General features: G+C 52.1%; 2 protein-coding genes, 1 long non-coding RNA gene and 1 other non-coding gene across 5 annotated transcripts; 1 reads left to right on the forward strand and 3 right to left on the reverse strand.

The window, feature by feature from the left end:
- Positions 1-681: 681 nt before the first annotated feature.
- On the reverse strand, positions 682-17,781 carry PRRC2A (proline rich coiled-coil 2A). 2 transcript variants are annotated; one of them, XM_005553538.4, is made up of 31 exons: positions 17,609-17,781; positions 15,520-15,694; positions 14,513-14,690; positions 14,062-14,161; positions 13,901-13,973; positions 13,098-13,241; positions 12,801-12,952; positions 12,541-12,620; positions 12,250-12,392; positions 11,576-11,666; positions 11,241-11,457; positions 10,202-10,676; positions 9,105-9,295; positions 8,602-8,899; positions 7,644-7,854; positions 5,448-7,310; positions 4,801-5,069; positions 4,462-4,592; positions 4,086-4,215; positions 3,895-3,980; positions 3,478-3,702; positions 3,183-3,323; positions 2,990-3,061; positions 2,706-2,873; positions 2,412-2,494; positions 2,041-2,251; positions 1,852-1,950; positions 1,515-1,727; positions 1,324-1,418; positions 1,136-1,226; positions 682-1,014 (listed from the first exon to the last, which is right to left on the reverse strand). In XM_005553538.4, exons 2-31 carry the CDS (start codon positions 15,629-15,631, stop codon positions 874-876), a joined length of 6,483 nt encoding a protein of 2,160 aa, XP_005553595.3. In that variant the 5' UTR covers positions 15,632-15,694; positions 17,609-17,781; the 3' UTR covers positions 682-873. The 2 variants fall into 2 exon arrangements, with proteins under 2 accessions (XP_005553595.3, XP_073894521.1); XM_074038420.1 differs by lacking the exon at positions 12,541-12,620.
- Positions 15,211-15,342, reverse strand: LOC123573233 (small nucleolar RNA SNORA38). The gene has a single exon (XR_006697962.1). It is a non-coding gene; the product is annotated as a small nucleolar RNA SNORA38 (small nucleolar RNA).
- A 300-nt stretch (positions 17,782-18,081) lies between the features above and the next one.
- On the forward strand, positions 18,082-18,941 carry LOC135970328 (uncharacterized). The gene is made up of 2 exons (XR_010586030.2): positions 18,082-18,275; positions 18,702-18,941. It is a non-coding gene; the product is annotated as an uncharacterized lncRNA (long non-coding RNA).
- Positions 18,942-22,032: 3,091 nt separating this feature from the next.
- Positions 22,033-23,831, reverse strand: AIF1 (allograft inflammatory factor 1). The gene is made up of 6 exons (XM_005553539.4): positions 23,711-23,831; positions 23,469-23,530; positions 23,315-23,381; positions 22,909-22,950; positions 22,543-22,705; positions 22,033-22,233 (listed from the first exon to the last, which is right to left on the reverse strand). The coding sequence occupies exons 1-6, from the start codon at positions 23,733-23,735 to the stop codon at positions 22,149-22,151; spliced, it is 444 nt and encodes a 147-aa protein (XP_005553596.1). The 5' UTR covers positions 23,736-23,831; the 3' UTR covers positions 22,033-22,148.
- Positions 23,832-27,357: the final 3,526 nt, after the last annotated feature.

A 27,357-nucleotide genomic window follows, 5' to 3' on the forward strand; every position in this document is an offset into this window, starting at 1 on the left:
TAGAGCTCTCAAATCAGTCATCAGTTTCTGAGCAGCTGCAGACCTACGTGTAGTCTTAGCATAACTAGCATGCAATGTTACCATGTGAAATCCCACTTAGTTTGACAGTGCTGCAATTGGTCTATCCAATTCAAAGAGCCCCTTAAATGTGCTCCAACATTGAGGCCTTAACAGAGATTTCCCCTTAGTTCATCATAAAGGACCAAAGTCCCATGGCTGCAAATTCTTTGCTAGTCTCTCTGAGATGCAGTTGATGTCCGTTCTCACCCCCCATCCCCTACCCTGGCTAGTTAAACATCGCATAAGCTTAGCAGATTCCACCTAGACCTCTTGGAACATGAGCTCACAGGTCTGCTGGAGAATCCATGTGAAGACGCTGGTTGATAATCCAGTAATGTTACAGATGTCTCACCAAGGCCCCAGATAGCAAAGGGAGCCATATTGGGACCAGCCCAGGTGTCAGGTGCAGACTGATAACCAGTTGACCTCACTGGCACAAAAAAGATTTATCCAGCTGAGCTCAGCCCAAATTCCTCAGTCACAAAAATTTAAAGATCCAGTATGATGGTTGTGTTTTTAGTTTCAACAGCTCTCTGGAATGGAACGAATATTTCCCTGACTGAAACTACAGATCACTAAGCACCATGCTTTTAAGACAATGCCAACAACCCATCCCCCAAATCACTGTAGAACTTTTTTTTAAATCCTTTTATTACTCTTTTTTAACAAACAGCCCCAGGGACAGGGACCAGGGGAAGGGGAAGGAGGGGAAGTGAGGCCCCAGCCCCACAACCCCTCCCCCCCACCCCTTTCCCCCTTATATATTTATAATCTATATACAAGCCCCGGGGGTAGGGGGCAAGAGGAACTCCCTCAGCGGGGTGGGGGCAACCCAGGCTCCTTGTCCCCTCGGGACCCAGGCTCCTCTGCCCGTCTAGAGGGCCCTTCTCGAGAAGGCGGCCCTGTCCGCTCCCAAGGCTTAGGTATCCAGCGCAGGGCATCTGGTGGGGAGGCCTAGAGGACAGGCATGTGTTAAACAGTGAGTCATGGTGGGAGGTCAGGGATGGGATGGAAGGACAGGAGATCAGGTGGCAACTCCAATTTAGAGCTGGGGCCACAGGGGTTTCTCCTTTACCTGCTGGTAAAGGTCGATGCGCTGGGTGCGGAAGACTCCACTGTAGGTGGAAGGCGGGGCCTTGAGACGGGAATTGAGGCCAGAGAAGGACCTAAGAGAAGAAGGACATCTAAGGCACGCCCAGGATCCAGACCCTGGTCCCAAAGTAAGGAAGCACTTGGAAAGTCCACATCCCTATTCCCTTTCACCTTCCAGTTGGGGGAGTCCGTGATGACCCAGGTCCCCCAAGATTGCTGCTCAGTTTTTGATAATCCTGGAACGGCTTTAGTTCCACTGGATGCAGCTGAGGGAAGAAAAATCATGAACTCCCTGCCTTGAAATACAGAATCCCTACTCCTAAATCTTGGCACTCCCTAGCCCCTCAGTTGCTGTACCTTACCTCTGCTCGCCCCAAGCTAGCAGGGAAGGGCCTGGCAGGTGAAGGCAGCACCCGAGTAGCAGGAGCAGGTGGGGGCCGCACAGCCAGGCTTGGGGGCTGCAGAGCAGGGCCCACAGGTAACAGAGAAAGGGGAGGTGGAGCAGGAGGTGGTGCTGGCGGCAGGGAGCCAAAGTTCACCACAGGCAGCTGTGAGTCTACCATGGGTAGAAGCATCTGTAACAAGAAATTTGGGTGTGCATGTTGGGGGCAGGAAGGAATGTCAGAAAACCAGGGAAAATCAAAGCCAGTGATTGGACAGAGAAATCAAATGAAAGGGAAGTGGGAAGATACAATATACCTGCTGGGCAGGAGCCCCTGAAGGGAGAAAGCCACTTTGGCCACCAGGCTGCAGAGGAGTAGAATAAAAATCCGAAGGGGACGGCAGATCCTGGCGTACCTGTTGGGAAATGGGAAGAAATACATCAACCCCTACAAAATCGTTCTCCCCACCCTATCCCCCAATATCTAACACCTGCCCCTCTCTTACCTGAAGCAACGATGTGTCAGGCAAAGGACTGGGGCAGAAAGCCGGAGAGTAGAGGAAGGAAGGTGGAGGGTAGAGAACTCCTCCAGCCGGCAACTTCCCCAGCTCTGCAGCTTGCAGTGTGGAGAAATCCAGAAACTGGCCCTTGAGAGCTACCCCAGAGAGCAGTGCCGAGGGAGGGGCTGGGCCGGGGGGTAGGTATAGGGGCTGTGATCTGGAAAGAAATTGTGGGGAGAAAAGCTGTTAGGAAGCCAGAGTCCTAGCAATGCCTTAAGTCCACTAGCTTCTGGTACCCTAGAACTGTGTCTTCCCCTTCTCTCTCCCCTGAAACACATCTCCAAGTACTTCTGTGGTCCACAGGTATCGGGTCTTACCTGTAAGGGTGCAGTGAGGGTGTCCCAGGGCGGAAGCCTCCACTGTTTGGATGTAATTGAGAGTCCATGGCTCCCCCAGAGATCTGCAGAAGAGTAGGGTTGAAACATCTTTAATATCTGTGGTCAAGAAAAGATCACCATCCCACCCATAGCAGCAGAACGCAGGGACAAAAATGATGTCACAAAGTGGTATTTCACAACTCTACAACATAGAAAGGCTTGATTATAAATACGTACCAGGCAGAAAAAAATGATTATTTACTGAAGGGGTCATGCAATGGGAAGTGGGGCTACCTGAGAACTGGAAGGCCCAGCACTGCCATAGAAGACCTCAGGATACAGACGCTGGCCTGAGGAGGGGGGCTCCGGGCCACAGTGCCCAGAACCCAGGTTCTTGGATTGTGGCTCAGCAGAGGCAGCAGCACTGGGAAGCAGCTCCCAGTCTCTTGATACAGGAATGGCCTGGGAAGGAAAGGCCTTGTGGAGAGGGATGTCTGGCATCCTGGATGCCCTGGTCACTCCCAGCAATCTTCTCCGGCAATCTTGGGCCTTTCCACCAAATTCTTACTCCCACTTACCTCAGTGACTGATGCTGTTAGCTCCTTCTCTGCTTTCAAGCTGTCTCCTACCACTAGGCGTAAGTCCGAGTCCTGTGATCACAACAAGGCAGGAGACATTGTCCCATGACAGACATGCGTCCTCTATGTCCCACCTTTAGTCCTTCCCTTCTCTCCACCCAACTCAGGACACCCATATCCAGCCCACACAGACCTTGTCACTAGTGTCAAACTGGACTGGGGGACCAGGTAGATGGGATGGCCGAATGGGGCCAGGCTCTGTGCCTCGGTCTGTACGCTGTGATCGTTCTGTGCCAATGGGGCCAGGGGGCAGAGGCTGCTCCCGGGGCAGCTCCTGGATTGGGCATACAGTAAAGTGGGTTGGGGGAGGGGAAGGGAAATCTAAATTGGAATGCCCACAACACACACGCAGAGGGAAAAAGCAGAAAAAGGTAGGGCCAAAGTCAGATTCCTAGAAACATTCCCCTTATCCTTTTTTAGTCTTTTACCTTTCTGTCCCCATCGTGGGGGGCAGGTGGCGGTCTCCTAGGAGGTTCAGAGCCAGGTGGACCCTCACAAGGAACAGCATTCAGGGGTGAGGGGCCTCCAGGCCTCTTGGGGGGTCCCTCTGCTGCCCCCTTGAGTCCTCCATCAGGGGAACTTCGCTGGCTGCAGGGACCTGATGACACCTGAGAATCCCCACTCAGGTCCACCCCACTGTCAGACTGACTCATCTGAGAGGAGTGGAGAAGGAGTTAGTTAAGTCAGGGTAGAAAGCACCCCAATACCTGACTGATGCACACAGATAAACTGCAGAAGGGACAACCAAGTGAGAGAACAGCTCCAGACTCAACCCAGAGCAAGTGGGGGAGTATGGCCAGTGCTCAAAGAAGTCCCAGCTCAGACACCCTCCCACCCTCACTCACCTCTGTGCCAGCCACATCCTCGAAAGGACTCAGGGGCTCCATCCAAGGCTCCATGGAGCTGGGCCGATAACTCTTTCGGCTAGTGGCTGGAGAAGGGAGCACCAACCAGAAGACAAGTGAGAGATGATAGCTCAGAAGCCCATCTCATTCTTAACCCTTCTACCATAGTCCTTTCACTCAGTTTTACTCACCAGTATGTAAACGGTTCCAGATGTGAGGGGTCAGGGCCTCTGTGCCTGTATCTCTGGACTCTGCCTGAGGGCCTGGGCCCTCAGGCTTAGAGCCCAAGAATCCAGAGCTATGAGGAGGTGGCAAAGATTCCTACGGATGAGAAGGGCCAGAGGCAAAACATGAATTGGGTGGGAACTGGGAATTATAGGAAGCCAGGACAGAGTGGGGTGACACAGTGTGTGGCGTGAGGCAACAAGGGAGACACGTGGGAGACTAATACTGAGAATTCTGGAGTAAAAACAGTGAAAAACAGGAAAGAGAACGGAGAAAACATAACCAACAAGAATCTTCACGAGTAAGAGTGCAGCGAAGCACAATCTCAAACCCATTCTTTACCTCCTGTAGCAGCTCTGGTTTTCTGGGAGGCCGCTCCCGACGTTTAGCGGGAAAGGGACTAACCCGGGCAGAATCCCGAGGAGTCCCACCCACCCCTCTCACCATTGGACCTGGCTCCTCAAAGTGGGGGTCTGGGGAAGAGAAAAAGTGTCAGCATCTGCCTGGCTCTGCCACTGACCCTAACTTCTTCCCTACTCCATCTCCCAATCCTTCTACCCTTGCTCCCTGCAGAAACCGACCGAGCAGCAGGGCCCCTAGGCCAGGTTCTCCACCCACTCCCTCCAGCACTTGACCTTCTCTGGGGATGGAGATATTCCCACCATAACCCCTCCAGCTTACCAGAACTGAGGCCGTTGTTGACCCTCTGGGGCTCATACCGGGTTGGGGGCCTAGGAGAGGGGCCCTGAGGGGTTTGGGGAGGTCCAGGCTTGTGCCTTGGGTGCCCCCCTGGTGCAGTTACACTCCCTTGACGGCTACTAAGCTGGGCCAGAGCCTGTTGGATGCCAGCAGGGTTGCTGTGGATAACTTGGTCCAGGCGGAAGACAGCAGAACTGCTGGGAGGTGGGGGAGGCAGGGGAAGCCCCGGGGGACGCTCCTCTGGAGGACGACTGGAGAAAACAAGGGCAGTAGCTCCAGTATCCACTAAATCGTTACTTTTTCCCACAAGTTAAGTTTCCCAACTTCTGCTTACAACCTATTCTCTTCCCTATTAAAGTCCAGGTGTTTCTGAGTCCTTCTAAGGGTTCCTATGTGTACACGGACACAAAGTGGAAAGCAAAGAACCAGGAATAAATATATACGTGGCTGTTCTTGACTCCATCACCCTACCAACTGCTTTCCAGTTGCCTTAGCCAGACGCGGAAATCTTACTAATTCTAGAGTCCATGGCCACAACCTCCACTACACCCAAACTTACCTTTCCCTCAGGTTTTTTCCCCCTCCTCCAATTTTTAAACCACAATAAATTTAAGTTTGTCCCTACCCACCTTCGGTTCTTGGGAGAGGGCCAGCTCCTCTTGTCTCCTCGTCCTGGCCCGGTCCTTCCTCCAGGACCCGCACCGCCTCCTCCACTGCTGCTGCCACTGCTGCCAGCCTTGCCCCCTGGGCCAGGGCGCCGGTTCTGCCGTTCCATGCCTGGCCGCTGACTTGAGAAGCTCCGTTTACTCAAATCCTTGGCTCTCTGGCTCAGATCTCCGCGGGACATGGCTGAAATACCTGGTACAGCTCCACCTCCACCTCCCCCAGGAGTTCCCACAGCCTTGGGTGTTAGCAGTGCTGGTGGGGGTGCCTCTTTGTCCCCTCGGCGCTCACTGGCGAAGTCACTGCTCTCTGATGCAGTCTCCCATTCCTCATTGGCTTGGTCTGAGTTCTGGTTTGACAGATCAGGAGACTTGGCAGCTGCCCGGCGAGGTGGTGGGGCCACTGTGACTGTTGTGAGGGCCTCCTCAGGTCCAGGAGTGGAGGCTGGAAGGGTTAAGGAGGGCTTGCCCTCAGACCCCCTTGCAGCATTTTCCCGTTCCTGTTTCAGCCTCCGGAAACGAGGTGGTTTATCCTGCTGCTGAGCCCTCCCATGTCGCCTCCTTCGGGGTCGCTCCCCGTCTTCCATGCCCACGTTGCTGCCTCCACTGCTGCCTCCGCGCGCCACGGGGGACAGAGGCCCTGGGATCAACTTCTCTTTCAAAGGCTCCTTACTTGGTGGCAAAGGGCCTGTGGGAGGTTTCTTGGGAGCCAGAGACTTGGCTGGAGGGCTCCAGCCGGGGCAGACTTGAGGAGGGGGCCTCCCTCCTCCTCGGCCCCGGCGAGATGGCACCCCTCTGGGAGTGAAGACTCGCCCACCCCGGGCAGTAAAGCGGGCTGGGGCTGGTGAAGGTGGGGCTCCTGGTGGTGGGGGAGCAAGAGGGACCTGAGTGAGTGTTCCCTCCTTGGGTGGGGGGGCCTCCTTGTCTGAGGGAGCCAGATCACTCTCATGGGTCTCACTGCCTGTTTCCGAGCCCCGCTGCCGGCGCCGCTTGGGGATTTCCTCATACTCTGAACCCTCGCTCCGGGTCTCGCTGGCAGTGCGGCCTCGGGGAGCAGGAGGGTGGTTTGGTCCCCCCGTCCCACCTCCACGCCCATCATCTCCTCGAAACTCTCGGTAACTGCGGAATTCCCGGCTTCGGGCTCCCCGCCCCCGTCCCCCATAGGTCCCCCGAAAACCCCTCCCTCTGGCAAAATACTCGCCTCGGCCCCGACCCCGGCAAGAGGTAGGACCCACTCTTTCATAGGAATAGTCCCTCCGAAGCCTTGGGGCAGGGGAAAGATTCCCATTGGGTGGGGTCTCCTTGGGGCCCCCGAGCTTCCCCTTGGCTATCTTGAGTGGGTCTGGCTTTGGGGCTTTGGGGGTTTCATCCCCCTGTTCGAGAGGCTTGGGAGGCAGCTCTTCAACTTTTGTAGGTGGTGGTGGTTTCTTTATAGGCCCAGCCCGGCGGGGTGGGGCCCCTGGCTCCTCTGGAGGGATTCCACGACGACTGCTGCCTGGACGAGGGCCCCAGCGGGTCTCTGTGCGACTCTCTCTGCGGGGTGGCGGGGGACCCTGGCCTCCACTTCCAACTCCGCGGGCAGGCTTTCGGCCTGCTTCTGGCCCTGTCAGCTGTGCAGTCTCCTCCTTAGGGGGCTCCTTCTTGGGAGGCTGAGTTTGTATCTTGGCCCCTTCATCACTGCCTGGGGGCCAGGGGAGAGGACGGGGCCCTGGGGGAGCTGGTTCCTCCAGAGGAAAGCGAGAGACTGGGGGCCCAGGGGCTCCATTCTCAGGAAAGCCTGGATAACTGGCCAGATAGGGTGGTGGGGGAGGTACTGGAGGAGTCTCGCTCCTGAAGAGACAGACAGAAAGAATGAAAGTAAGTATCTCAGGAAAACCAGAACTAGGTGGGAAAAGAACACTTTATTATGATCTAGACTCTCTTTTACTGTTTTTCTGTTTTGGCAGAGATGGCATCTAGTTGCCCAGGCTGATCTCATACTGCTGGGCTCAAGCAATCTTCTTGCCTCAGCCTCCCAAAATGCTGGGATTACAGGGATGAGCTACTGCATCTAGCCTCTCCTTTCCTGTTCATCCCTATCCCTACCACTAACCCAAAGTACCTTTCTCCCAGGCCTAGATCCTTTCACTATGAACTCACCCATTTCTCATGACCAAGACTCACCTCATCCCCTTGTCATCCTCATCTGCAGCCTGGCGCAGTGGTGAGGTAAGTGGGCGGGGGTCGGTGGGTGTGGCGGTGAAAACATCTCCTACCCAGGCCAACTTTGGATCCACCGGTGGAGTGCCCCGTTCCCGTAACATAGCAGGTGCATGACGGTCAAATGGCTCTGAGCTTGAGCCCCCACTGTCTGAGCGCTCTCGGGGAACTAGGCCTGAAGAAACCAAAGAAAAAGAAAAATAATCCTATTCATGTCACAGGCCCTCCAGCCCAAAAAGCATCTCTCCAATCTAGTCCTCCCTGTCAAGTCAGCTCATCCATCTCTTGTTCCCAGTCGGTCTGGGCCTTGCCTGCTCTTGTATAACAAGATTATCCACTCAGCTTCGCTACAAGAGAATCAACCCACCCCAAATAAATCCTAGCAAATGAAGGACCACTCCTTCTTTCCTTTCATTCATTCCTTCGTTTTTGAGATGGAGTTTTGCTATTCATTCCTTTGAGATGGAGTTTCACTCTTGTTGCCTAAGCTGGAGTGTGATGGCACAATCTTAGCTCACTGCAACCTCCGCCTCCTGGGTTCAAGCGATTCTCCTGCCTCAGTCTCCCGCTACAGGCGAGTGCCACCACGCCCGGCTATATTTTTTGTATTTTTAGTGGAAACAGGGTTTCACATTAGCCAGGGTGGTCTCGAACTCCTGAACTCAGGTGATCTGCCTGCCTTGGCCTCCCTAAGTGCTGGGATTACAGGCGTGAACCACCATGCCTGGCCAACCACTGCTTATCTCTTAACTAAGTCCATTTTGCAACACACCTATCTCAGCAGTGCTAAGCATATGCCCTTCCCTCTTCACTATGACGGGTAAAACCCATCATACCAGTGTGACAGTTAAGACCCTGATACCCAATTTCTAAGACTGAGGGGATTTTCCTGTTTCCCACTCCTCCTCCCATGCCCCTTTACCAGAGGGATGCACGCCAGGAGGGTAGAAGTCTAGAGGGGGCCGACCCTGGAGGAGCCGGGGGTCCACATAAGGAGGAATCATCATCCATCGGGGATCAAAGTTCATTGGGGGCATGGGTGGGGGCCGGCCCAGAGCACCTGGGTAGAGGGCCTTGGGGGGTGGGGGCGGAGCCTGTGGAGCTGGCACAGCCCCCAGGGTCACAGGTTGTGGTGGTGATGGGGGCACTGGGGTAGGAGGGGCAGAGCCCTGTTGATGCTGCTGCCACTGCTGCTGCTGCTGTTGCTTCAGGAGCTGCTCCTAGGAAAGACAAGATGAGAGAGGCTCAAAGCACACACAGACAAGGGAATCAGCAAAGAAAAAACTTGGACTAGGGGAAATTGTGGTGACAACGGAGACAACTGGACAAAGAAGCAAAGGGACCCAGAAGATAACTTATGAGGAGAATTAGGTACTGAAGCCAGGAAGAAAAGCAGCCCTCAGAGAGTAAATAACTTGATTTTACCTGCTGCTGCCGCTGGAAACGAGGAGGCAACGACTTCTGATATTTGGGGTAGCCCAAGCCCTGACTAGGGGGCTGGCGGGTGGGACCAATCCCATCACCCTTGGGTTCCACCTTTGGAGCTGGGGGTGTGGTAGGAGGAGGAACCTCTTCTGGCGGTTCAGGACCCTCTTTTGAGGGCAATTGTGGTTCCACTGCATCGAAGAAGAAAAAAAACACAACAGAGTGATCTAGTTCAACAACAGACACTCCATGAACACTCCAGGAGTATCAGGTCTCATCTCTAGCTCCCTTAAGACTGAGGTACTCTATTCAACATCTATTCTATTGAAGTCCCTCCCATTTAAGACCCATTAAAGCACTTTATGACCTCTCATGAGCCTATGGTGATGGCATTAGCTTTCTATGCAATCATCAGAATAACAGTACTTTCTTCAGTCTCGGCCTACAGGAAATGGGTTTTTATTGATATATTTCTTGTGAGACAGTTTTTTTTTTTTTTTGAGACAGAGTCCTGCTCTGTCACCCAGCCTGGAGTGCAATGGCATGGTCTCGGCTCACAGCAACCTCTGCCTCCTGGGTTCAAGCGATTCTCCTGCCTCAGCCTCCCAAGTAGCTGGGACTACAGGCACGTGCCACCACACTTGGCTAATTTTTGTATTTTTAGTAGAGACAGGTTTCACTATGTCGGCCAGGCTGGTCTTGAACTCCTGACCTCGTGATATGCCCGCCTCAGCCTCCCAAAGTGCTGGGATTACAGGCGTGAACCACCATGCCTGGCCGACAGGGTCTTACTTTGTTGCCCAGGCTGGTTTCAAACTCCCTAGGCTCAAGTGATCCTCCACCCCAAGCCTCCCAAAATATTGGGTTTACAGGCGTGAGCTACAATACTCTGCCAAGAAATGGTATTAGACTACAACCTAGGATTTCAGACAAAATCTTCCCTCCTTCAGATACACAGATAGGACACTATCACTGATAACCAATAAACCAAAACAACTGCCTTCTACTTCATTTGTCCCCAGCCTTACCACCCTGAACCTTTAAGCACCTTGAAGCAGTGATCTGACATCTGGTAGTACCTATCCCCATCTCCATACCTGGGCTGGCTTCGAAGCTGCCACTGCTGGTGCTACTGGTACTGCCACCACCACTCACCAGAGTGGGAGCTGCAGCCACACCTGGAGTGGGAGTACATTGGGCAGGAGGGGCCTGTGCTGACTCTTCAGGTTCTTTCTCTGGTGTTGGGGCTGATGCCGGAGATGGCGCCAGAGGTGCAGGGAGTTCTTTAGGGACTGCAGGTGGTGGAGCTGGGGTAGAAGGGGCAGCAGGTGGGGCAGCAGGCTCTGCTTTGAGCCGCTTGTCAGGTGCCCCAAACTTTTCATCGAGTCGCTTGAGCTTCTCAGCACAGGCTGCCCGGCGCTCTTCCTGCATGCGCCGCTCCTCTTCTTCTCGCCGTCGCCGGGCCCGCTCCACTGCCAGGGAAATCTCAGATGATGACTGCTTTCGTCGCTGCCGCCATGCCTCATCCTCATCTTCAGGTGCTGGAGGCTTGCAGGGAGGACCCCCACGATCCTGTCAATTGGCAAGACCCAGCAGGGCCAGGGGTATCAGTTACTATGCTTTCTACCATCTCTTTCACAGACCAATCAACTGTCGCTACTTGCAGGATGCAAGGACCCATGCTTTGGTGTTGATCTCTCTGGGTGGTGACAAATTCACTACCCTGGTCTTGTCTGAGACCAGGTCTTGCTATGTTGCCCCGGCTGATCTTGAACTCCTGGGCTCAAGTGATCCTTCTGCTTCAGCCTGCTGAGTAGCTTGGACTATAGATGCACACTACCAGATCCAGCTATCTAGCCACCCTAGTCTTTTTGTCTGTTCTCTCTCTCCTTCAGAAACCCAAATACCCAGGCCTTCTTGTTCTTCTTTCCTCATTAGCATCCCAGTTTCTCACTTCTTACCCAGACTCCGCTATCACCAAAGATATTTCCAAGCTTTCCAGGATGTTCTGCAGCCTGGCACTTCACACAGTCCATTTTTAGCACCCTCTTCCTCTATATCACAACTGCTTCCATTACTCAGCTGACACTGATTTCCCACAGCTGACCCTCTCAATCCCTTATTGTAGACACTCACTGGGTAGTCCCCAGGTGGGCCCCAGTTCCCGGCGGGGCCCCGGTGAGGTGGGGGTAGGGAAGGCTTTGGGGCAGGAGGTCCTGGCTCTGTCTCTGGAGGCCGAGAGGTTTCTGCCCAAGCCGTCTTAGGAGGGGGCAGTTCGCTGTTGGGGGAGTTGCCCTTTTTGCCATCTGCTTCAGTGGGCCGTTCCTCACCAGATGCTGATTGGGAATCCTTGCTGTGAGCAGAGCAACAGTGAAATTAAAATCAGCTGCAACTAATATACTCCTCTAAGAGTATATTACCAAAACACAAACAAAGACCCCTCCTCCTCTCCCCTGACGGCCCTAACTCACTGGCCCTCAGCTCCCTCCTCATCAGAGTCTCGCCCATCTTCCTCATCGCTGAACTTGAGCTTTTCAGTGTAGTCAACCTCTTCATGGGCCCCTGAGGGGAAATATGAGTATTAGTAACCCAAGCATTCTGCCCTCCAATCTCATAAGGTAGTCTGGAACTACACAACAAGAAGGACTACCAATGCCAGCACCCTTCCCTCTGAAGTCTAGATCCACCAATGAAGTCTTATTCTTATTCCTCTCTCCACTTTGCCAGGACTTGGTATTCCCCATCCATCCTCCCCTACCCTTTTCTTTTTTCCTTTAAGAAGTAAAGTCTCGCTCTGTTGCCCAGGCTGGAGTTCAATGGCATGATCATAGATCACTGTGACCTCCAACTCCTGGGCTCAACTGATCCTCCCACCTCAACCTCCACAGTAGCTGGGACCACAAATGCATAGTCCACAACCAACTAATTAAAATAAGATATTTTTGTAGAGGTGGGGGTCTTGCTATGTTGCCCAACTCCTGGCTTCAAGCGATCCTCTCACCTAACACTCCCAAAGCACTGAGATTACAGATGTGAGCCACTGGCCCTAGCCTTCCCTACACTTCAATGTCTGCCTTTCACCCACATAACCCTGTATTCTTTTTTTCCTCAAGATCCAAATTCTTGACCCTTAACATCCACTTACCTGCCCAACCATCATCATTCTCCTGATCCAACTGATCAAACTCTTTGAGATTATCTTCTTTGAGAATAGAGGGACGACCCACAGGCTCTACTAGACGCATTGGTGGCCCCGAGCCTCGGGGGCCCGCCACACGGGGAAAACGGCTGTACACAGAAAAGAAAATGAAAGATGGCATATTGTATAACCACATACAAGACTGATCCTAGACTGAGCCTCCTGGCTAGAAAACCATCTCCTCCCCCAATAAGCTTCCCCTCCCCCAAGCCACAAAACCAGACCTGGATTGCTCACCTGGGCCCATCAGGAGTGGGGTATCGGTAAGGCCCCTGGGGTCCATAGGGCGGAGGGAACGGGAGATATGGGGGATACATCTGTAAAACGGTCCAACAGTAGCTGCTCAGAGGGACAGTCATACACCCTTCTAGCTTCTTAAGCCTGCTATCAATCATCCTCCCACCCTCCCTTCTATCTCATAGGCCAAAGACTAAGTCCTGATTCCTAGCTCTCCAGCTTCCAACGTAATCGCTCTAAGACAAGACACCAAGACTCACGAAGGGCGGCATCATTCCGCGGTAGGGAGGGAACTGGGGTGGGCCTGAAGGTTGCAGCGCCCCCCGGGGATCATGACCATGATGAAGTTTGGAGTCCGGGCCCTCCAGCTCATCAGGGCCACGCCCACCTCCGTCCCTCCAAGTTGTAGAATCTGTATTTTGGAAAACGTAGAGAGGGGTATCAATGATTGGAGGGCAAGTGAACATAGCTGAAAGTGATGGGGAGGAAGGTGAATAAGCTAGCACTTAGCTCTGAGATGGAATAGATTATGTCTTGGCCAAAAGGCAGCCACTCACTTTGGGGGCGGAGGCTTGGTCCGGGCCCAGACGACTGTTCGGCAGACTCCCTTTCCTTGGCAGCCTTGTCCTGGTCGCCAGCCGCCTGCAGGGTCGGAAATTCCTCTCGAGAGAATCGCGACAGTAGGCTTGATGCCCTTCCACCTATTAGGATGGTGATACAGAACAGGAGGCAGAAGTTTATTTACTGAGAACACGCTATAAAAGTGGAAGGCTCTGACCGGGCATGGTGGCTCACGCCTGTAATCCCAGCACTGTGGGAGGCTGAGGCGGGTGGATCACGAGGTCAAGAGATCGAGACTATCCCGGCCAACATGGTGAAACCACATCTCTACTAAAAATACAAAAAAATTAGTTGGGCGTGTTGGCGCGTGCCTGTAGTCCCAGCTACTCTGGAGGTTGAGGCAGGAAAATCACTTGAACCCAGGAGGCGGAGGTTGCAGTGAGCCAAGATTGCGCCACTGCACCCCAGCCTGGGTGACAGAGTTAGACTCCATTTCAAAAAACAAACAAACAAAAAAGTGGAAGGTTCTGACAGATACCAGACTATCAGGTTTCCTGCCTTCAAACTCACCCCCCTAGAAAATAACTGCTTATTCTCCAAGAAGGACAGTTCTGGGACCACTACACTCCATCATATAAGACTGAGACTTAAACTTGCTCATGTGCCTCCATGAAACTGAATTATGGGTGGTTCTTGATTTAGCCAAAGAAGACCAAAATCACTTGGCTGAAAATACAGTGCAGGGCTCATGCATCCCATAGTGCCCAAACACAGCTCCCCAATTAAGTGCTGCACTCACCATCTCCATGTGCTCCATGGGTGACGCTGGCTTGTGCCCAGGACTTTACCCCGCTTGGAACCAAAGGAGTGTTCTGGGGAAGTGTTTAGAGAGATGATAAATGATGTGGGTGGGACAGCTATGAGCCATTCTTCCCCTTACCCCTCCAGTTCTCCAGTTACCTCTGGGGCTGCTGGGGGTCGTTTCGGCTGGTTGGAGGCAGGCGTCTGTGAAGCCGGCAGTGGCTGCGATTCCGGCGGCTGAGCGGTTGAGGCATCGGAACTGAGGGGATAGAATGGGAAGGTTATTCAGGCCTGAGATGCCTCCCCGACTTCTCCAACTGGTGGAGACTCAGGACTGAAATCATGCCCATTGCTGCCATTTACAAATATAAGGACAAAATAATTTTGTCATCCTTTGTAGGCTGTTGTCTGTTTCTTCATGCTTTCTCTCCAAGACAAAAAGCTAAAGGTACCATTCCTTAGCCACTTAACAAGAAACCTGGAATAGGTAAGAAAGGGACTTCTTCCTTTGTCTCTGGCTCATACATGGCTGGGCTAAACCAAGCCCCAACACTCCCTGAAGTTCAAGTTAAAATATCCATCACTCTAGGTCCCCCAAGCCTCTGTCTACCTCTTGGGGTCGGACTGCTCCTGTTTGCTTGCCCATCCTGTTCCGTCTTTCGGCACTAGTGAGACATTGGGGTCATTGCCTTTGTTCTCAGCTTTCAGGCTTGGAAGGTTGGCTGGAGGTGGCATACGCCGGGCAATGGCAACTTTCCCGAGACTCTGCAGGCCATGGCGAGGGGCAACTGGAGAAAAAGATGGAGAGAGGGTCAAAAATGCCTCATATGGGAGATCTGATGGCCTCCTATCCTGGGCCACATTTATGCATCTTGAATATCTTATTACCCACTTCCTCCAAACTTCTCTTAGAAGGGATTCCTTCCCCTACCCTTAATAATCTCTGAAATCGGGCCAGTTGTGGTGGCTCACGCTTATAATCCCAGCACTTTGGCAGGCCGAGGCAGGCGGATCACCTGAGCTCGGGAGTTCAAGACCAGCCTGACCAAAATGGAGAAACCCTGCCTCTACTGAAAATACAAAATTAGCCGGGTGTGGTGGCGCATGCCTGTAATCCCAGCTACTCGGGAGGCTGAGGCAGGAGAATCGCTTGAATCCAGGAGGCGGAGGTTGTGGTAAGTCAAGATCACACCATTGCACTCCAGCCTGGGCAACGAGAGCGAAACTTGGTCTCAAAAAAAAAAAAAAAAAAAAAAAAATCTCTGAAATCCCTATCAAGAGGGCTGAGACATGTAACATTCAATGCTTTTATGTGAGATTGGTTGATCATAAGCCTGCAAGGAGCAAGTTGGCCTTAAAGTTTCCCAAATCCACATTTCTTTGCCTCCAATTCTTACGTGTCCAAAGACAGGGAACCACAGACACGCCTTTGTAGGAGGGTAACTGGTGTTCACCCAGAGCCCACACCCCCTTTAAAGGACCCAATGTAAAGTTGGGAAGTCTCCTCTAGTCTTTTGGCATTTCTACTACAGCCACTTCCCTTTAAAGAGCTCTAAAACATATGCCCCATGCATGCCTAGCTTCCAACCATCAGAAGCATCTTTGCAGGACCCTCACCAGCGGGTTTCTGGATCTCTAAGGACTTGCCCTTATACGTATCAAACAGGTTGAGCGAGGAATACTTCTTTCCATCCTTTCCCTTGGCAGTCGGCCCCGAGCGATCGGACATTGCGCTGGAAGCTCATTGAGTATGTTGGGTCCTGCAGGCACCTCCCCCAAAACGTGCCGGAGCCTGTGGGCCAGAGAGCAAGTGCCTCAGTCTCTGTTCCCTGGTCAGACCATAACAGAAGCTTAAAAACTCCCATGCATTGTCATTAGGGACTCAGATATGAGGCCCCCTGGTGTCTTTTCCTCCAGTCTATGTAAACTGCCCACTCTTTTCAAGCGACCATGATCTACTTAGCTCCCTCATAGCTCAAATGCCATGTTCCCTCCTTTCCCCCAGACACCTTTGTCAAGGAAATCTAAGTAAAAATCCAGTATCCTCCTACTATAAACACTCTGCCCTTTGTGCCTGTCTACAAAGGGTAGCAGCCTTGCATTCCCTACAAGTAGTAATCTTTTCTCTCTCCACCAAAATCGTTTCAGAGGCTTACAACAGGGCAAACAAATTCAAGCAAGAGAAAACTAAAAAAGAAGCATACAATTCCATCATAGAAGAAGAAACAACGCTTTAGATTCCCTATTTATTGGACACCAGCTCCCTAATCATGCCCCCAGGGCCCTGTACCCCAGGCTCCCTGCCCAGCAGCCTCGTGTACATCTGGGAAGGTTTGCAGGAAGGTATGCTGGGAGTTTAAGGATTTTATGAGCTTGCTCAGCCAGAATGGGGGTTGGTACCAGAGAAATCCTCATAGAACAACTGGGGCTCTACATATTCCCAGGCTATAGGAACCCCAAGTATTTGAAATATCCCATGTTTTTCTAAACTTGCTCCTGTATTGGCTCCTGGAAAAAAATCGCCTCCAGATGAAATACCGTTTTACCATATGAAGAACAGAGAAAAAGCATTATAGAGCCACCTAGCACCCTGCAACCATGGATCAGAAAACAGAAGGCCAAGGCCAGAGCCATCTTCGTTTTCCTATCCTCATTAAAAATGTCCATCACCAGTGTTTCTTTCCTCGATACCTCCAGCTCCCTAAGCAAGCCAGACGACAGGTCTCTCAGTCCGTTCCAGAGTGACCAGGCATTCGTTTATGGACGGGAACAGTGTAAAGAAATGAGAAATAGTGGGGAAGAAAGCAGGGAAATCCAGACAGGCCCAGAATGAAAGCCAAAACTGGGGAGAAAGAACTTTATGACAAACTAGAGATGACATGGATGTTGCTTCGTAGGTGTTTAAGGAGGCCAACCTGTGAAAATAAATATATGAAAAGAAAAGGAATAAAAGAATCATGGAGTGAGCAGACCAAAACTAACAGAAAATAACAGAAAATTCCACCACCATATGAAAGTAGGTGGAAAATATATGGAAACAGATAAGGCCAAAAAAAGATGCAGACAACGAAGTAAGGGGGCAGAAGCCCGAGAAGAAAAACGGGGTTGGGGGAGAAAGGAGACGAGAAATAGGAAAAATGAAAAAGCAGACATAGGGCGACTGAGCAATACAGAAAGCAAAGATGCTGGATAAAAAGCAGGATTCTAGAGTGGGAGTGGCTCGACACGAAGGGGGCATCCAGAGAGGGGGAACACAGCGCTGGGTGATAGGAGGGGGTCCAATATGGAGGAAAAGCGCCCTTCCCAGAGAACCATCAGGCGCGGCCCACCCCGGGGCGGCAGCCGAGGAGGGGGCCCACAGATGTGGGTGAGAAGCCAAGAACGCAGCGGAGGGTAGGGAATTACGGGCCCAGGCGCAGGGGTCACCCCCTGAACCCAAGACGGTGGGTGGGTAAGGGCACACTATGGATCCTGAATGAACGGCCAGAGGTGCAGGTCCCGGAGTAGAGGTACCGGAGGGGGAGGGGCAGGCAGGCCCGGCAGCAGGAGGACAAAATGGCGGCGACTAATGGCAGCTTCTCCTCCCCCCCGGCCCGCCACCGCCGCCACCACCGCCGCCACCACCGCCGCCGCCACTGCCGCCGCCACCGCCACCACCTCTCCCGCGCCGAAAAAGGGCGTCAGCGCACGGTTCACCCAGACTCACCTGGCCGGGTGCGCGGGGATCCGGGACCCGGGCCTAGGGGTTCCCCGGGACGGGATGGCGGTGGGGCGGGGGAGGATGGCGGCGGATGGCGCCGGGTTCGGCTCCTCCCGTCTCCCTCGCTCACTCCGCGGCTGAGCTCCGACTAACGGCCCATCCGGGCAACCGCCGCCCCCGGGAGCACCCCCCCCTACCTCCCACCTCCCTCCGCGCCTAAACACGCCCCTTGATTTGCATAAAGGGCGGGGCGCTTTCTACCCTAACTCTCTTTACTTCCAGGGCTGTCCTTAGTTTTTAAAAAAAAAAAAACGCCGGGCGCGCGGAGCATGCGGAGGTTATTTGCATAAAGAGGAGGGACCTAAGGATACTAGGACGTCGATTGGCTAAGGAGGCGGGCCCCCAGCGTCGGCCGTTGAGACGTGTTGAAGGGGCGGGAATGCGGTGCAGGTCGGCTGGGCGGTTGGGACGCAGAATTTACTCGACGAATGTGGGAGAAAGAGGCGGAGCGTGCGTTGGACGTTCGTAGACAGATGGGCGCGGAGAGACGTAGGGACGCCAAAAGTGGAAGGCAACGACTCACGGCCCGTGGCGCCTTCAGCTGGGGAGGGGAGAGAGGACGCGGGCTGGCGGGCGGGATTAGCTGCTGGAGGGCGGAGTTTCCGCAGACTTGGTACGAGTTCTAGCTCTAGCGTCCCTTTGCCGTGAATTTGGGGAGGTGGTTGGAGCGGGGGGAAATGCATCAGAGGGGCGGGGCCTTCCAGTTGTTAAATCACGTCATGCAAATAAGGTGGATAGACAGACCAATCCAAAGGTCCCGGGAGGTGTTTCGCCCGCACCATGTAGCGTAAGCCTTCTTCGGGCAATTCCATTTATTTGCATAATGTATGCAAATCGTTTGAACAAAGATAGGCTAGGAATGACTTGTTCATCAAAATATGGGCAACCATCGACTAAGACGGACATTTAATTTTATAACCTATAACTTTCGTGAATAAATTTTTATATTTGATATCGGGAATTTGTAGTTTCTTAATGGGTTTCATTTTGTCAAATGCAGTACTGTTTCTCTCCTTTGTCTCTTACTACCCGATTCTAGAGCTCTCTGCTCCCATCAGATCTAATATACCCATTCAACAGATCATTCAATGACTATGATTTGAAGGCGCTGGAGATGTGCACAGGACATTACAGAAGTCGAGAAACAACGCCGGGCCTGGTGGCTCACGCCTGTAATCCCAGCACTTTGTGAGGCCGAGGCAGGTGGATCACGAGGTCAGGAGTTCAAGACCAGCCTGGCCAACATGGTGAAACCCCATTTCTACTAAAAATACAAAAATTAGCCTCACGTGGTGGCAGGCTCCTGTAATACCAGCTACTCGGGAGGCTGAGGCAGAGAATTGCTTGAACCGGGGAGGCGGAGGTTGCAGTGAGCCAGGATCATGCCAGTGCACTCCAGCCTGGGTGACAGAGCAAGACTCCGTCTCAAAAAAAAACCAAGAAGGATGGGCGCGGTGGCTCAAGTCTGTAATTCCAGCACTTTGGGAGGCTCAGGCGGGCAGATCACCTGAGGTCTGGGGTTCGAGACCAGCCTGACCAACATGGAGAAACCCCGTCTCTACTAAAAATACAATTACCCAGGAGTGGTGGCACATGCCTATGATCCCAGCTACTCGGGAGGCTGAGTTGGAAGAATCGCTTGAACCTGGGAGGTGGAGGTTGCTGTGAGCCGAGATCATCCCATTGCGCTCTGGCCTGGGCAACAAGAGCGAAACTCTAAAAAAAAAAAAGGAAGAAAGAAGTGGAGAAATAAAATATAACTATGCCTGGGGTGCTTGAGACATGCTTCTAGAAAAACTGTTAAGAGATAGGAGTCCGGGGCCGGGCGCGGTGGCTCAAGCCTGTAATCCCAGCACTTTGGGAGGCCGAGACGGGCGGATCACGAGGTCAGGAGATCGAGACCATCCCGGCTAACACAGTGAAACCCCGTCTCTACTAAAAAATACAAAAAAATAGCCGGGCGAGGTGGCAGGCGCCTGTAGTCCCAGCTACTCGGGAGGCTGAGGCAGGAGAATGGTGCAAACCCGGGAGGCGGAGCTTGCAGTGAGCTGAGATCCAGCCACTGCACTCCAGCCTGGGCGATAGAGCCAGACTCCGTCTCAAAAAAAAAAAAAAAAAAAAAGAGATAGGAGTCCGGGCGTGGTGCCTCATATGCCTGTAGTCCCGGCACTTTGGGAGGCTGAGGCGGGCAGATCACGAGGTCAAGAGATGGAGGCCACCCTGGCCAACATGGCAAAACCCCGTCTCTACTAAAAATACAAAAATTAGGCCGGGCGCGGTGGCTCAAGCCTGTAATCCCAGCACTTTGGGAGGCCGAGACGGGCGGATCACGAGGTCAGGAGATCGAGACCATCCTGGCTAACACGGTGAAACCCCATCTCTACTAAAAAATACAAAAACTAGCCGGGCGAGGTGGCGGGCGCCTGTAGTCCCAGCTACTCGGGAGACTGAGGCAGGAGAATGGCGTGAACCCGGGAGGCGGAGCTTGCAGTGAGCTGAGATCCGGCCACTGCACTCCAGCCTGGGCGACAGAGCGAGACTCCGTCTCAAAAAAAAAAAAAAAAAAATACAAAAATTAGCTGGGCGGGTGATGCGTGCCTGTAGTCTCAGCTACTTGGGAGGCTGAGGCAGGAGAATCGCTTGAACCTGGGAGACAGAGGTTGCAGTGAGCCGAGATCACACCACTGTACTCCAGCCTGGCAACAAAGTGAGACTATGTCTCAAAAAAAAAAAAAAAAGAAAAAGAAAACGAAAATAAATAAATAAAGGGCTGGGAGCAGGAGCAGTGTCTCATGCCTGTAATCCCAGCACTTTGAGAGCAACATGAGACTCCATCTCAGAAAAAAAAAAAAAAAAAAAAATGAGATATGAAGAACGACTGGAGTAGATATCTGTCAAAAAATATAAATAAATAGATATGAAGAACGAGTTAGAACTTACCCAAGTTTGAGAAGAGGTTGTACATCTCAGGCACAGGGAACAGATTAGTGAAGGCATGAGTTTGGGGGCCTGTGCCTAGCCTGATGTGGTTAAATAAAGGAGACTGCTTGTTCATTTTGGAAAGTGAAGGCAGAAAAGTTTGCAGAAATCAGATGAGAATTTTAGTCAGAGGCTCAGTAAGATTTAAGATGACTTCTGTTTTCAAACTTCCAAAATGATTCTCTTCTCCCTTCTCCCCTGCTGGCTACCACACATACCATTTTGTTACCCTTTGCAGCAAAATTCTTGTAAGGGCTGTCCACAGTCATTGTTTCCAATGAGTTTCTCCTTCCAGTCTCTCTCTTTTCTTTTTTTTTTTTTTTTGAGACAGTCTCACTCCTGTCACCGAGGCTGGAGTGCCATGGCATGATCTCAGCTCACTGTTACCTCCACCTCCCGAGTTCAAGCGATTCTCCTGCCTCAGTCTCCCGAGTAGCTGGGATTACAGGCACCCACCACCACGCCCAGCTAATTTTTTGTATTTTAGTAGAGATGAGATTTCACCATGTTGGCCAGGCTGGTCTCCAACTCCTGACCTCAGGTAATCTGCCCACTTCGGCCTCCTGAAGTTTTGGGATTACAGGCATGAGCCACCGCGCCCAGCTGTAAATTATTTACTTTATTCAATAGCACCAGTTCTTTCATTCATCCAGCCATTCATTCAAGTTTTTTTTTTTTTTTTTTTTTTTTTTTAGACAGAGTTTCACTTTTAGTTGCCCAGTGCAATGACACGATCTCGGATCACCACAGTCTCCACCTCCTGGGTTCAAGAGATTCTCCTGCCTCAGCTTCCCAAGTAGCTGAGATTACAGGCATGCACCACCATGCCAGGCTAATTTTGCATTTTTAATAGAGACAGGGTTTCTCCATGTTCCTCAGGCTGGTCTCGAACTCCTGGCCTCAGGTGATCCGCCCACCCCGGTCTCCCAAAGCGCTGGGATTATAGGTGTGAGCCACCGGCCCCAGCTCATTCAAGTTTTAAACATTATTGAGAGCTTGTGATATGTCAGGCACAATAGCATGGGTCACTTTATTCCCATTTTTAGAGAAAAGCCTCACAGAGGCTGAGTGATTTGTCAAAGTGACAAAGCTTATAGTGGTGGAGAATGTTGGTTCATGGTATTCCTTGCTCTTCATAAAATCTGTCATGGGCCTGGGTACCTTGTTTGGACATGTGTTTCTGTCCTGCCTGCATTCCTTGAGGTTAAGGCTGTCTTATACAGTTGGACTCCCACTTGGTGCACGAAACCATCTGCTGTAGTGGACACACTATAGCGTTGTTGATGGATTGTTCATACGGCCAAATCCTTGCTGCCCTTCCCTCAAGACCTGTCTCTCCTTCCCAAACCCAGGAAAAAATTCACCCAAATAAAAACTAAGCTGACTTGATCTGGAGGAGGAGGGTAATTTATTTAATTTGTTGACTCTGGCTTACAATTTTGTCTTTTGTTTCCATATCTGGGTCATTAGAAGCCCCTTCAATCCCATCACCCCTTTTCCCTTCAAATCAGGGCAACTCAGAAATAGCTTTCTTGGCTGGGGGGCCTGTTGGCTTTTCCTTTTCTCTCGCTTTTTCCTCATACATCAGGATCCTGGTTGAGATGGAAAGAGGCACAGGGATCAGGGAACACTCCTCTCAAGGGAATAAATCATAGGGTGCTAGGAAAGGCTAGAAGGGGATGGGGATGTGAGGGTGGAAGTGAGAGGAGGAAGAGCAGGGGTTGGAGTTTCTGGGGACCAGGACTATGGAAAGGGATGGGGTCAGGACCTTGGAAGGGTCCCTCTAAGGATGGAAGAACGGATGATGAGCAACGTGTAGAAAAGTTGAGACTGGGGACAAGGATAGGGATCGGGGAGGAGAAAACAGGTAAGTACAGGGGAGGTTGGAACTTGACACTCACATTTTTAGAATGGCAGATCTCTTGCCCAGCATCATCCTGAGAAAGTCAGGGTAGCTGAACGTCTCCCCGGAGCCACTGGACACCTCTCCAATTAATTTCTTTAGCTCTAGGTGAGTCTTGGGGACCCCAAGTTTCTCCAGCATTCGCTTCAGGGACATGATATCTGGGGGCAGAGGATGGGGATGGGGAGAAGGTAGGGAGATCCTCTCTCTCTTCTTCCGCTTCCACATCCCCATTCTCCTTCCTCCCACTCTGGTAGGTGGGCCCCCTCCCAAATCATGAGGAATGGAGCAAGTAGGAGAGACCTCTGTCTTCTTAGGCCTGCACACCCCACCCCACCCCCGCCCCAAATCACCCGTTTCTCACCAATATCGCCGTTTCCATTAAGGTCAAACTCCATGTACTTCTCTGGGTGAGGGGAGAGAGCAGAGGGGATCAGCGCTGCCTGGAGGGTTTTCAGCAGGAGATTGAGGAAGGGGTTGCCAACCCACTGCTAGGTGGAGGACTCAACGTGGAAGGAGAAGGGGCAGGCAGAGGAAGTGGGGTTGGGGAGTTGAGGGGCCCTGCTAGGGTGTAAGGAGCTAGAGGGGATGCTGAGAGAGGCCGGCCCGGGAAAGGGACCGCAGTGTGGCAGGAGGGCAATAAAGGCAGGTTCCCCTCTAGCTACCACAAGAGTAAACTTTGTGTCTCTGCTGTTCCTGCCCTGTTCTTGTGGAAATCCTAACCCTCCTACCCCCAGCTCCGCCTCCACCTCCTATAGTTTCCCCCTCACCTTTGAAGCCTTCCAGTTTGGAGAGCAGATCCTCATCACTGCTGTATTTGGGATCATCTAGAAATTGCTATGGAGGGGAAAATAAGAGCCAGGGTAGGCCCTCCCCATGCATGCCCCATCCCCCAGGCTCTGCCCCCTTAGTTCTTCCTTCTACCTTGTTGATCTCATCCAGCCTCTCTTCCTGCTGGGCCTTCAGCAGTCCGAAAGCTTTTCCTCCTGTCGGGGGGAAAAGATTAATCAGCCTTCATCCCTCCCTTCCTCTCTTTACCCTGACAACAGCCCAGGGACATCACAGTTGGCCTGCCTAGACCAGCTGACTGCCCTCCTAGCCCACAGCCCAGGTCTGTCCATCTCCTTCCTCCAATCTAACGCCGCTGCCTATCCCACTCTCCCTACCCTGTAAATCCCTGGTTTGGCTCATAGCTCAGCAGATGCTGGTAGAGGTGGGGAGACAGACCAAACTGGAGGCCTTTGTCTGCAGGCTCTCCTTCTCTCCCACCAGTCTTCTCAGAAGCCTTCCTCCCAAACTTCCCCTTTCCCCTCATTCCTTCCTCCTCTGCCTCCCAGACCTCACTTCCCCATCAGGTTCTGCTGACATTAGCGCCCCAGGAAGGAGGGGGAGCCCGGCATGAAATGCAGATTAGAAAATAACATTCTCCCAAATTCCTCTTAAATGAGAGCCCGGTGTGTGCATGAAACAAAGATTTTGATAAGCCACTGGAGGTGTGCAGGAAGGGCAGGAAGACATCAGGGACATTTATTCGCAGGAACTGCTCTTTTTGAACAGGTCCAAGGTTTGGGTAATGGTAAGACCTTGCATTTTGTCAGGTTTCATGAGTCTGGACAGGCAGGTGTAGATAGGAAGACAAGGAAGGGCTGGCTGAATTTTTCTGCTCTGTAGGTGAGAGAAGAATCTGAAGTCTGCTGGCAGCTCCAGGAGGGCGACAAGATGGGTACAGGGTTCAGAAAGGGAGAGAAACCTTGCTCCCAGCCTGTCAGCTCCAAGGAGGCCCTTAAAAATATGGAAATCTCTAACAAAGCATTTTAATTTGTTTATTTTAGTATGTGCAATGTAACCCTCTCATCTCCTTTGAAATCTTTGGTAAAATCTACAGAGATCAGGAATTTAACAGTTTAAGTAGATTCTTTGGAGGAACTGAAAGTAGTACTTAAAGAAACAGTGTTTGTGAACAGAAGAGCCAGGGAGTGAGGCTGACATCAGGTTTGCGCACTGCATGTGCATGCATGCATGCAGGCATGTTTGTGTGATGGGGGTGCTGGTCACTGTGGGTTCAACAGAGTGGATGATAGCCTCTGACACATGCCTCCCTAGGCATAACCTTTATCCCCTCTGCCACTCTGTTTGGCCAGTCACTTCTTGGGGAGGTGAGGACAGCACATTTCCCTCATTGAGATTTCCTTGTCCAAACTCCCTGCCCAGGGCTCCATCTACCCTGCCCTGGCATTGATGAAGACACCTTTCCTTCTCCCTTCCCCCAACATATTTCCTTTTCTGTAGCTGGGAGTTTTCACTTCTCCCTGCCCTCTCCCTGACCCAAGCCAGATAGGAGAGATGCTGGAGTGGACTCTGGCTGCCTCTTCTTCTTCTTTTTTTTTGAGATGGAGTCTTGCTCTGTCGCCCAGGCGGGAGTGCAATGGTGCAATCTCGGCTCACTGCAACCTCTGCCTCCTGGGTTCAAGCGATTCTCCTGCCTCAGTCTCCTGAGTAGCTGGGACTACAGGCTCACACCACCACACCCAGCTAATTTTTGTATTTTTAGTAGAGACGGGGTTTCACCATGTTGGCCAGGATGGTCTTTATCTCTTGACCTTGTGATCCGCCCGCCTCAGCCTCCAAAAGTGCTGGAATTACAGGCGTGAGCCACCGCACCCGGCCGGACTCTGGCTTCTTGACGTCCCTTTATTGCAGCTGCATTCTCCTGCTGCAGAGAGCTGCAACCCTGTACTCCCACTGTTCTCAGTGCCTGCTGGGAGGATCTCAGTTTTTCATTCATACATTCACTCAACAGATATTTACTGAATGCTTACTATATGCCAGGCATTCCTCTAGGCCCAGAGAATCCAACAAACGAAAACTCTTGTCGTCATGGTTGATCTAATTGGGGAAGGCAGACAATATAAATAAATAAGTATATTAAAGGCGCTAGGTGGCCAGGTGCAGTGGCTCACGCCTGTAATCGCAGCACTTTGGGAGGCTGAGGCAGGTGGATCATGAGGTCAGGAGTTGGAGACCAGCCTGACCAACGTGGTGAAACCCCATCTCTACTAAAAATAAAAAAATTAGCAGGGCCTGGTGGTGTGTGCCTTTAATCCCAGTTACTCAGGAGGCTGACGCAGGAGAATCGCTTGAACTTGGGAGGCGGAGGTTGCAGTGAGCTGAGATCGCGCCATTGTACTCCAGCCTGGGCAACAGAGCGAGAGTCGGTCTCAAAAAAAAAAAAAGGTGCTAGGTTCCTATGGAGGAAAACAAAGTAGGGAAGAGGGGACATAGGAGTATTGCCGATGGTCTCCGGTTTTTTTGTTTTTGTTTTTGTTTTTGAAACGGAGTCTCGCTCTGTTGCCCAGGCTGGAGTGCAATAGCGCAATCTCAGCTCACTGTAAACTCAGCCTCCTAAGTTCAAGTGATTCTCCTGCCTCAGCCTTCCGAGTAGCTGGGATTACAGCCACTTGCCATCATGCCTGGCTAATTTTCGTATTTTTATAGAGGCGGGGTTTCACCATGTTGAGCAGGCTGGTCTTGAACTCCTGACCTCAGGTGATCCACCCACCTTGGACTCCCAAAGTGAGATGGAATCTCGCTCTGTTGCCCAGGCTGGAGTGCAGTGGCACAATCTCAGGTCACTGCAACCTCTGCTTCCTAGGTTCAACCGATTCTTCTGCCTCAACCTCCTGAATAGCTGGGATTACAGGTGATCACCACCTCACCAGGCTATTTATTTATTTATTTTTTGAGATGGAGTCTGGCTCTGTTGCCTAGGCTGGAGTGTAGTGGTGCGATCTCAGCTCACTACAAGCTCCGCCTCCAGGGTTCACGCCCTCTTCCTGCCTCAGCCTCCGAAGTAGCTGGGACTACAGGTGCCCGCCACTATGCCTGGGTAATTTTTTGTATTTTTAGTAGAGATGGGGTTTCACCATGTTAACCAGGATGATCTCGATCTCCTGACCTCGTGATCTGCCCGCCTTGGCCTCCCAAAGTGTTGGGATTACAGGCATGAGCCACTGCACCCGGCCTTTTCTTTCTTTTTTTTTTTTGAGACGGAATCTCGCTCTGTCACCAAGGCTGGAGTGCAGCGGCAATCTCGGCTCACTGCAAGCTCCACCTCCTGGGTTCACGCCATTCTCCTGCCTCAGCCTCCCAAGTAGCTGGGACTACAGGTGCCTGCTACCATGCCCGGCTAATTTTTTTTTGTATTTTTAGTAGAGACAGGGTTTCACCGTGTTAGCCAGGATGGTCTTGATCTCCTGACCTCGTGATTAACCCACCTCGGCCTCCCAAAGTGCTGGGATTACAGGTGTGAGCCACCGCACCCAGCCCAAAATATATATTTTTTTATTATAACAGTATCACAATGGGAGAAGAGTATTTCAGGTGGAGGGAACAGCAAGTTCAAAGGCCCTGACGTGAGAGCAGTGTGGATATCTGGAGTGTTCATGGAGTGGCAGGGAGGCCTGTGCTGCCGAAGCCAGGTGAGGAGGAGGTCACTTTGGGTAGGGCCTTGTGAAGACTCTGGCTTTTATTCTGAGTGAGACTGCCTCCCAGACTGGTCTTTCCATTAAGAATGGCTTGACAGACTACTAGGATGAGACAGTGCTTAGATGCTCAGAAAAACTGCCTGGGATAGAGAAACTGACAGCTGCTCTGACTGTGGGACAAAAATGAAGACTAGACCGGGCGTGGTGGCTCACGCCTGTAATCCCAGCACTTTGGGAGGCTGAGGCGGGTGGATCACCTGAGGTCAGGAGTTTGAAATCAGCCCAACCAACATGGAGAAACCCCATTTCTACTAAATATACAAAATTAT

Source organism: Macaca fascicularis, chromosome 4, assembly GCF_037993035.2.
Source record: "Macaca fascicularis isolate 582-1 chromosome 4, T2T-MFA8v1.1".
Classification (NCBI taxonomy): domain Eukaryota; kingdom Metazoa; phylum Chordata; class Mammalia; order Primates; family Cercopithecidae; genus Macaca; species Macaca fascicularis.